Source organism: Gymnoscopelus braueri (genome assembly GCF_963280865.1).
Source record: "Gymnoscopelus braueri genome assembly, chromosome: 8".
NCBI classification, from domain to species: Eukaryota; Metazoa; Chordata; class Actinopteri; order Myctophiformes; family Myctophidae; genus Gymnoscopelus; species Gymnoscopelus braueri.
Genome location: NC_137609.1, coordinates 6,038,080 through 6,049,390, shown reverse-complemented (window position 1 = coordinate 6,049,390; position 11,311 = coordinate 6,038,080). Strand labels below are relative to the sequence as shown.

Below are 11,311 nucleotides of genomic sequence, written 5' to 3'. Positions count from 1 at the left end.
CCCTATAAATTCACTGTCCGGGGTCCCGCAGGGGTCTTTACTTGGTCCCCTCCATTTTCCCCTCTTCTTCGCTGAAAATATTCAATACAATCTACAAGCTCACAGCACATCGCCTTGTGACACATTGTGAGCTTGTAGATCTCCTATTTCTGCGGAATGCCCAGAATAGGGGTGCTATAGGGTTTAAGTGGTTATGGACTCAGAGAAGCAGAAATTATGCTAAAATGATTCCATCTGCAATGGAACCAAATCCACTCAGTTAGTTTTACACCACACACATACTGTATCGCCTGTTGTTCAATGCATCACCTCTTTGTCTTAAACTTAGTTGTTTCTGGTCCTGTGTGTGAAGATACAGAGATACTGGTCTGGTGTTGTGGATGAACTAGGTGTTCTTCTACTGGGCTTTGCTCCCTTTGGCAGATGCTCATATAGCACTGAAAAGACATGCATGTTTGTGCTCAGTCAAACTACCCTGTAGAAATAAAGTTGATTATGTTAGACACAAGAGGCTGTTTTGAATATGTTTTTAGACCTAGAGGTAGAGAGATGAACTTAGATAGAACATCTAGGAGAGAATGTGTGAATAAAAGAGTGATTATGAGGAATAGAATGTGTGCAAAGGAGAGGAAGAGAAAGGAGAAAAAGAGAAAGAAAATTAATGAGCATTAAACATGGAGAGAAACATGAACTTGGAAAAACCCTTGATTCAAATAAGATCTAAGATCTAGAATGACTGAGTACATATCTCTTTTCATCACATACAGTACTATACAGCTCTCATTAACTCTGTCTGTCTGTCTGTCTGTCTGTCTGTCTGTCTGTCTGTCTGTCTGTCTGTCTGTCTGTCTGTCTGTCTGTCTGTCTGTCTGTCTGTCTGTCTGTCTGTCTGTCTGTCTGTCTGTCCACACATTGCTGCATCTCCTAGTCTTCTCTGGACCTGTTCAAACAGATGGTGAGACAAACTTCAATGCATTGCATTACGGGTAGTGTAAGACATTTGGAGCCCTATCTTGCGCAGGGCCTTACCCCTTTTGCCTAAACGTATTAGCATTTTTAGTTGTTTTACTGTTTTGAAAAACATTTTAAAATAGTGAAAATAGCTGATCTGACGTGTTGTGAGCTTGTAGATTGGCCATTTTCACTGTTTTTCAAAGTAGTAAAAATGGCTAATAACTTCAGGCATAAGGGGTAAGGCGTCGTGCAAGATAGGGCCCCTGATGTGTGCCAAACTTCCAACCATCGTGTTAATACACAATAAACATTAATTCATGGATTTCCAAACCCCACCACAATCCACCTGAACAAGTACATGAATGTATAATTGTTATGGATTGTTATGGATTCATTCAAATTGGCCATTTGAATAGTTTGTTAGTTAGTTAGTTATTTAGTAGAGGCAAGTTATTCATGCCAATCATTTTTACACTACCCTGATCATGGAGCTTGACCCTTGTGGATACTGGGGCACTAATTGGCAGTGGTGGACAGTAACTAAGTACATATAATTGAGTACTGTACTTAAGTACATTTTCTGAGTATTTGTTTCACTCCTCTATTTAAAATATAAATATTGTACTTTGTTTTGACTCCACTTCATTTCTAGGAAGGTCCTCTTGGGACCCAAACTTACAAAAAATATATTATGAATTAACCACTCAAGCCCCAATCTGGGAACCCAAAGCCAACTGAAAATGAAAAACAGCGACCTCTGCTGTTTGTTCTGTCTGTTGGCTCTGGGCGGAAGAAAACGTAACACCAGTGCGCAAGGAAACCGGGGTTTAGGTCTGCCTTCAGCTTTCACTTCCGGTGGGTGCCACTATGTTTTCATTCCCACTAACAATATTTCTACACGGAACACTAACACCACTTCTCCCAGAGAACATGGATCGTTTTGGTTATAAGCCCACTTGTTTCTATGATGAAAGAGTAAGTTAAAATGTGAATATCTTTCCGTGGTTTTGTCTGCTCCGCGGACGCTATTGTTAAATTAGTTTGGGTTTGTTTCGAGGGGAAAAGATCGACGGACATGTGAATCCCGCCCACTACATTTGATTGGGTAAAGCGCGGCCTGCTTCCTGATCTGAATGCGCACACGTTATGACGAACCTCCCCGACAGATTCCAACGCAGTGCAGAATCTGTTCTTGAGAGATTACTCAAGCCCTAATACAGATATAGTGAAAATACAAGCTCTACAAGCTCACAACGTGTCGCACCTCGACACGTTGTGAACTTGTAGATCTGATATTTTCAAAACGTTTAGACAATCTTAAGACAATTTCTGACAATTTCTGAAAATGTACTTTGTAATATGTACTTTTAAATACACTTTGTCCACCGCTGCTAATTAGTGATCATGATTCATATACATATTATCGTCATGGAGACGAAGTCCCCCCTCTCTCTCTCTCTCTCTCTCTCTCTCTCTCTCTCTCTCTCTCTCTCTCTCTCTCTCTCTCTCTCTCTCTCTCTCTCTCTTCTTCCAGTGTCTCTGAGAGTCAGTCCTGAAAGGTCTAAGTTCTTTCCAAGTGAGCCCATCTCACTGAGCTGTGAGGAAGATGGGGAGTCTGTGCCGGGGTGGTCTGTGAGAAGACAGTCCAGTGAGACGGGGAGTGGAGCCTGTGACACTGACTGGGGAGAGACCGAAAGTATGTAACGATGGTGATTGTGATTCTGTGTAGGAGGATCCTGTTCCACGTCCCTGTATCCTAAGGACAGTGGTATTTATTGGTGTCAGAAGTCCGAGTCAGAACTCAGCCGGTCCATCAACATTATGATCTCTGGTACAATCAATATATCTACATCAATATAATGTATAAAATGTAGCGTGTAGACAGACATAATTCACATAGTATCATTGTTAACACAGATGTTCAATAAATATAGGATGTATCAGTATTGTGTTGAGTCAACTGTGACAAGTCAAGTGGTTACAGTATGTCTGTACAGTATGTTTGAAACATAAATGATCACGCAGGATTATTTCCCAGGTTATCCAACCTCAGGCACGGCAGATATGACAGACGAGCATATGTTTAATCACTTGTTTATTCACAAATACAATGAGAATATAGCTTTAAAAACACTTTAATCGAATGAATACATTAACATTACTGTCAACGAGGAACTGTCCCAGTGAATGAAATGGTCCTGGGCTACTTTAGTCCATGTTGACATGTTGGGTTCAATATCACACTTGAGGTTGTTATACTTTATTATGTTGCACAGAACCACAACTGTGAAGGTGAAATTATAAATATATACCGTATTTTCCGCACTATAAGGCGCACCGTCAGTGCGCCTTATAGTGCGGATGCGCCTTATGATCCGATGCGCCTTATATATGTATCAATATTGGTTCCCTTCCCAGCAAGCACAATGACGTCATGATGACGTTATGATGACGCCCAGTCATCACCCCGGTGACGTTCAGGACTAGGCCAGATCACAGCCCATATGGGGATGATCTTTACGTCATTTACAGGACGTCATCACCGGGACATCATATGGACATTTGGACAGCAATTTTGGGTGATGAGAAATGTGTTTAGATGACGTCCTGGAAGTGACGTTTTTGTGGTCAGGATGAATTTTGGTTGAAATCAGGTGATATTCTGGGCCAGATCTGACTTGTCTTGGTTTGACTTGATCTAGCCCCAATCGAGACGTCACTGATTGGTCCGGGTCCTGACTGTGCTTGCTGGGTTGGTTTCCGCACTATAAGCCGCACCGTCAGTGCACCTTATAGTGCGGATGCGCCTTATAATGCGGTGCGCCCTATATATGAAAATAATACATTTATTGAAGGTGCGCCTTATACTCGGATGCGCCTTATATGTAGATCTGCTATTTTTGGCTAAAGTTCTCTCAGAAAAGGGATGCTAGGGTTCAAGTGGTTAATGTAAAAAAGAAATATCACACAGAGATTTGGTGGCCCCCCTGTAGTAACTCTGAGGACCCCCTCCCTGTTGAAGACCCCTGGCCTAGACAGTTTGAAGGCATACACACGCTATGTGACGTGCACACAATCTCGCACACACACACACACACACACACACACACACACACACACACACACACACTCATGTACATTTGTATTTCTGTGCTTTATTAACTCATTCCCTGCCTAGAACGACTAAAACGACTTCTGTCCCATAAGCCCTGTCTCCCTAGAACGACTAAAACGACAAATTTTTTCAAAAGATTTGACCCAAAGACCAAGGAGATATGATTTTTCGAAGATCTAGACTCCCATCCACTTCCTTGTTAATACGTACCTCTGTTATTTATTTATTTTTTCACCCTATAATAACTTAAGTATACGTGAATTATTTTGATTCGCTGATGACAACTGCACCTGTGTCATCTAGGTTGTGGAGCCACCAACCATCACATGTTCATAACTCAACCTGCTGTTGGTTCTATAGATGTTCATACAGTAACTCAACCTGCTGTTGGTTGTAGATGGAGATGTGATCCTCGAGAGCCCTGTACTTCCTGTGATGGAGGGAAGTGAGGTCACGCTCCACTGCCTGTCCAGAGATCAGACAACAAGGGAACCATCCTCTGACCTCCCAGCTGATTTCTATAAAAAATCCCTCTTCAGCACTGAGTCTACAGGACAGATGACCATCCACCATGTTGACAAGTCTGATGAAGGATTCTACAAGTGTAACATATCTGGCCTTGGAGAGTCACCAGAGAGCTGGATGGAAGTGAGAGGTGAGATAGTCATGCAGTAATGCTGAACAAATAAATACACTACAAGACTAACAGATTAACCCTTTAAGATTCTACAAATGCCTTCAAAATCCTAACAGTTTTCAGAAAAACCTATGTTGCTAAATATCGTTGCTTTCAGGCAGAAAAGTCTTATCTCCATATTCAAACTTTTGGTGTTTTTCCCCCATCATTTACGACCTTACTTGATCATACTACAGCGTCACACAAAAACATCAAAAGTAGCAGATCTACAAGCAACGCGTGAAGCGACGCGACAGGACCCAGGTTTTAAAGCCTGACATAATTGAGGGTTAACAAGGTTAGGAATTGGATACATATTTGAAGATTCTATCATCAGATTCTGTCCTAATTTCTCCCAAATACAGCAGCAATATAATGTATTTATGAATTGTTTGCTTTTGAGTGTAAAGTGTTGTTGGATGAATTGACAGTATAGTCTGTAGAAAGAGCCGTGTCTTTACTGTTATCCAACAATATTGTCAGTGTCCAAATACTAAACAGGCCGAGGACAAAGACTTAGACCAGATTCAAGAGGGTTTCATTTTCACTCACTCATACAGAGACATGCTAGTGTGGCATCATGCTCTGCAGGATGTGCTACCAATAGAGTGAATGTGTGAAAAGGAGAGGAAGAAAGATCATGTGAAATGGAGAGAGAAGAAAAGATACAAAAATATTGAAAGTGAAAGTCAGAGAGGAAAACAATGACATGCAACCCCCACCACACACACACACACACACACACACACACACACACACACACACACACACACACACACACACACACACACACACACACACACACACACACACACACACACACACACACACACACACACACACAAACCTACAAGCTCACAGCTCGTGACAACGCAACGTGTTGTGAGCTTGTAGATCTGCTCTTTTCGCTGAATGTTTGACCATGAAAAGAGACGCGAGGGTTCATGCGGTTAAAATAGATTCACAGTGCTTAACATGTGTAGGAATCTGTGTCTCTTTCTGCTTCAGATTCTCCAACTTCCAAAGACAGCGTCAACGACCAATCTTCCTCTCTGACTCCATATTTCTACCCTCTGTGTGCTGGAGTCTGCATCTTTCTGCTGATTCTGGCTCTGTGTCTCTGGAGGAAATGCAGAGGTACGTCAATAATGTTCAGACACGGACATTCAGAGAAGCTGTCAGATTCTACAGGATATGAGGGAACTGTTCCTTGTGATGTTTGGTACAAGAACGTTTGTAGAACGTCAGAAACAATATCTTGCTTCATCCTTGGGGATGTAGTTCTTGTAGTCTGTAGGTCTGAAGTCTGTCCTTCAGTCTGTGATTTGTCAGAAACATTACAGTATGTCCAACATGACATATAACCACATCTATAGAAGGTGGTGTCATGTACAAAAAGTACGTCACTGTGACCCTAAAAACCAACTCACAAGCACTGCTTCAACCCATGAGGGATTATTGATTGCGAGGGATTATTGATTGCCCTGCAATACTTTGTCTTGTTTTAAATTACTTTTGGCTGTAGACATGCATCATGTTTGAAACCAGTGTATGTAAGTTAAAATAAGAGTATTGTTCTATACAACTTATTGTTTTTAATTTACAGCTCCATGTTGCATCCGGTGAGTACAGTATTGATCTCTGTCTATTCATCAACATGACAGCAATAGATTACATTTTGATTTGTACTTCTTTTCTGATAATATATTTCATTTCAATTACAGACCCGTTCAGTCTCAGGGAACCAATCAGAGGACCAATCAAAGTGGCTCTCCTGATGATGTGTACCTCCCACTGCAGCACCGTCAGTATTTGAACCAATCCTGTTGGTTTAGGATACTTCATTTTTTTCCTTTTTTCCCCCCAATTTTTCTTTGGGGCTTTTTATGCCTTTATTTAGAGAGGGTTAGGGAAAGTATCCTGACAGGAAATGGGGAGAGAAATGGGGGCGTGACACGCAGCAACAAGGAACGGGAGTCGAACCCACGACACACTGTCACACTGCATTGCAGCCTAGGGTGCCTGGACCGTCACGCTACGGCCCAGGCCAGTTTAGGACACTTTTGACAAGTTCTTCTGAGAAACAAGCTAAATTATCTAAATTAATTCATAATTTCAAAGGAAATATGAATCTGCATTCATTTAAAAACGTTCTTCTTGAAAGTATATTAAAGTCTGTCAGTTAGTTTTGCCTAATTAGCAGAATAATTAACAAAATTAAACCATGTTTGAAATAACAAAGTTAAGTACCATATTAATGTTTTTTTTCCTTTTAGGCACCACAAGTGTCTACGGTGTGATCAGGCACTCTGGTGACTATGAGAATGGTACAGTATATATACACATTTTAAACATCCAATCCAATGATTTTAATATCAGTTCATTTGTTTTTTATTGTGTAATATTAATTCAGATGACTGTATTACTTGATTTGTTAGAACTTTTATAGCGACCCCTGCTGGTCACAGTAACTTCTCAGTAGGTTGAGTGGACGTGGCCCTCTGTCAACTGCTCTGTTCACAGACAGGAAGGTTATTGTTTACTGTGTGTAGCGCCACCACCTGGTTCAAAAGCTTTCTTACAAGAAGAAACTGCTTGAAAGATCAGACCTGTATGTTTTTATTTGGTTCAATGACTTATGGTAACTTATTTTCTTTTTAATTTACAGATCCTCGTTGTGCCAGGTGAGTAGAATCAGAATCAGAATCTTTATTGTCACATCACAGGGTTTACAGGTGTAAAACAGTGGGTGAAATTCGTTTTTGTGCAAGTATTGATCTATTGAATATTGGTCTATTCCTTGAACATGACTGCAGTAAATTAGCTTATTTCTACTTCAGCTGTGCTAAATATATATTTAAATTTCAGACCCTTTCAGTCTCATGGAACCAATCAGGTGTCAGCTGCAGAGCAGAGGACCAATCAAAGTGGGGCTCCTGATGATGTGTCCATCCCACTGCAGCATGGTCAGTCTTTACGGACGGACGGACGGACGGACGGACGGACAGAATCGGTCCGTCACAGAATCATCAAGACCTACATGTGGTATTTTGTTTTTGTTTGTACAGTTGCACTTTTTAATTGTAAATTGCTGCAGGATTGGTGGTGCACTTCGTTCAGACGGTGGAGGGACGAATAGGTTCACGGCGTAATAATTTGGTATCCTCTGCACTTAAAGGGATATTTCACTTTAAAACATGTTTGGGGTCATTTTAACATCTACTCTGGCTTTTGTGAACACCCCAGACAGTTTTTTAAGTTTCTTGATTCAGTATTTAGATATTTGATATTAATTTTATCGGACATGCCGCCTTCCTATATAAACCCTATATTGTAACTTAAAACTACATTTTAACCATGATAGATTCAATGAAAATACCCGTCCTTGGTTCTGGTGACTGATATTGTCCTTCTAATGTGTGAGGGGCCGTGTTTTCTCCCATTACGTTTCTTATTTATTTTTATAATTATTTTGCAAAATGAAAATAATAAAATAAAATTAATGAGAAAGGTAAAGGAAAAATAAAACAATTATATTAATGAATACTTCACGTAATAGAAGGACAATATCAGTCATCAGAAAAAAAGGACGGGTGTTTCCAATGAATCTATCATGGTTAAAATGGAGTTTGAAGTTACACTGGGGGCGTGGCCGAAAAAAATAATGTCAAATATCTAAATACTGAATCAAGCAACTAAAAAACTGTCTGGGGTTCTTAAAAAAGCTACAGTAGAGTAGATGTTAAAATCACCCCAAACATGTTTGAAAATCTAATGTCCCTTTAACCATTTGCACACTTTTTCTGTTCAATTCATTACCTGTTGGCTCACATTCCCTTATGGTCTGGCTCCAGCCAATCCTCTAGCACTCTCGTTCCTTTTATTGTAGTCTTGTGGTCAAGTATACGGCTTATATAGTTTTATGGTTTTAAACAGTTCTTTGCAATAAAGTGCTTTTAACTGATTCATCGATACTTAAAAAAATATTGTAATCTTGGGGTAAAATCCTTGTCTCAGTCCATCATTTAAGGATCTGTTGAGGTCTTAGCTGGGTTGAGTACTTAAGGGTCTGTAAGTTAACCTTATTTTTTTTAAGCAAACCCTGGGCCTTTCCAGTGTGCTTACTCACCTATTTACATGCTATCCCTGTAAGAGGATGTACTTATGTATATATTTAACTTAGTTTCCTGTAAATATGTATTATTGTATTTATTTAATTGAATGTATGCTTATTTTTATAATTGTTTCATTTAAAACATTTCTTCAGTAACATCCTGCCAACAACATCACACGGCCTGTTCCTTGGTGAAGTTGATGCAAAAAGGAGTTTAATTTTTTTTACTTCATTTATTCCTACATTGAAATGGGAAAAGTAATATAGTAACATAGTCATCCTCTCCTTTAATAATTGCTCACTGGGTTCTGACTCTTTTCATTTCTTTCGGGACATTTAGATCGTGTCAAAGGTCATGTCTTACATAGACACAGGATCTGACACGAATTTTGACCTGATGGTCAAGATTCAATGTATCCCCTGAGCAAGCAGGCCGGCTCTATTAGCTCAATGGTAAACATTTCAGCCCATAACCAGGTTATTTTTGGTTAAAGCAGATTTATTTTGGTGGATTAGATTTAAAAAAAAATCATGTCATTATTTATTTATACACACAATATACTGTCACAGAAGCAAAGCTTTAAAAATGGATCAAGCAAAGTTTAAAACATTGATTAAAAAGGGTGGTTTAGGGTGTGCGTATGTGTCAGATCTATGGTTTTCACGTCTGGTTTAATGTGCATGCGTCTGTGTGTGTGTGTGTGTGTGTGTGTGTGTGTGTGTGTGTGTGTGTGTGTGTGTGTGTGTGTGTGTGTGTGTGTGTGTGTGTGTGTGTGTGTGTGTGTGTGTGTGTGTGTGTGTGTGTGTGTGTGTGTGTGTGTGTGTGGGTCCTAGTTTCAGTGCGTGTGCAGGATTTAGATTTTTAGAATCGGCCTCAGGTCTAAGACTTAGTACCATGATCTATGGAGTCGACTTTTATTCTAGACCAGTGGTTCTCAGACATTTTAATTTCAAAGACCCCCATAACTCTGAGAGTGTACAAAAAATGGTCCATTTTGTTGTATTTGTACTCTTCAAGAGTTACAGACATGTAAGGGTCCATGTTAATTGTAGCCCCCTCAAGGAGCCCTGAGGGTCCCTGGACCCCACTTTGTGAACCCCTGCTAGTTAACTTAAAATACATTTTCATTTAACTATGTTGAAGAAAGTTATAACGTAGCTTTTCAACTTTTAATAACTCCCCCATTCTCTCTCTCTCTCTCTCTCTCTCTCTCTCTCAGAGCTGCTCCAGTCGTCTCCAGGTGATGACTTCACAGCGGAGCCTGGCATACCGTCACATGGTTCTAGAACGGCGGACGGCCCCATCTTGCCCCCCTGCCCACCCATCAGCTATTTCTGACAAAGAGATTTTGTGTAAAAGGAAACAAGAGCAGACAAGTACAGTTGCAACTCAGGTCCGTTTCACTGTGTATATCGAGGGTTTAAGTGGTTAACCTGGTATTCTCCTGGTGTAATCACTGACAGGTTAGATCTGTCAGTGCCAGCAGTACTAGAGGTCCTGGTAGGATAGAAAGCCAGCAGTACTAGAGGTCCTGGTAGGATAGAAAGCCAGCAGTACTACTAGAGGTCCTGGTAGGATATAAAGCCAGCAGTAGGCCTACATGAGGTCCTGGTACATAAAACCAGCAGTACTAGAGGTCCTGGTAGGATATAAAACCAGCCGTACTAGAGATACTGTGTCAAAGAAACATTGCCAGGATAGATAAACCAGCTGTCTTGGGAATTGAACTCGTGAGATTTCTGTTCTGGGCTGTCACCATAGAATCATTATCGAGCCATCAGCCCACAGTGGCCTTGTAAGCCATTTGTATTAATATGTTGTATTTTATAATGCAGTACCATTCATACCATAACGTCGCTATCGGGCAGAAATCTCCATTTTTCTACTTTTTTTTTGTGTCATAAATCAGTGCTATTGAACACCCTCTATGTCTGTGTGTGGGTTTTACAAATATTGAACCAATGAAAAGTATTAAAAAGTGCTTAAAGAATAAACCTCCTAACTCCATTGTATCCTCAAACTGTCGGTCAAACCACCTATCTGCTGTTTTTTCCATCATTGATTAGAATGACAAAGTCAGATGAAAAAACATGAATGGTCAAAAACCTTCCAACTTGAGCTGTATTTGGGTAAAGTAATGATAATATAAGTAAGGACACATTCAAGTATCTGACAATGCATAAAGTCACCATCAACTTTAATGAGGCAGTATTGTGGTGTTCTTAAACTTTTTTTTTTCTTTTCTGAAAAGTAAATATTTTGGACACAGCTGGTTTCTGCCCGACAGCACAGATATACAGTACTCCTGTCAGGACTTGACTGTGACAAACATATTTCCCTGTGTGATTATGAATATGTAGGGGAATAAAACTGATTATTTGTATTGATAATTTATCATTTGTAAAAATGTATTGAAAAAAACTGTTTAGATGGCTTTTCTCAACCTGCATG

The 11,311-nt window shown here is 40.1% G+C and overlaps 1 protein-coding gene across 1 annotated transcript; it reads left to right on the top strand.

Annotated features, from left to right (window-relative positions):
• Nucleotides 1-2,597: 2,597 nt before the first annotated feature.
• Nucleotides 2,598-7,433, top strand: LOC308090647 (uncharacterized protein; the record flags this gene model as incomplete). Its single annotated transcript, XM_080435913.1, has 8 exons — nt 2,598-2,650; nt 2,684-2,785; nt 4,467-4,724; nt 5,754-5,882; nt 6,352-6,367; nt 6,470-6,549; nt 7,022-7,072; nt 7,414-7,433. The coding sequence occupies exons 2-8, from the start codon at nt 2,776-2,778 to the stop codon at nt 7,431-7,433; spliced, it is 564 nt and encodes a 187-aa protein (XP_080292039.1). The 5' UTR covers nt 2,598-2,650; nt 2,684-2,775.
• Between the last annotated feature and the right edge of the window lie 3,878 nt (nt 7,434-11,311).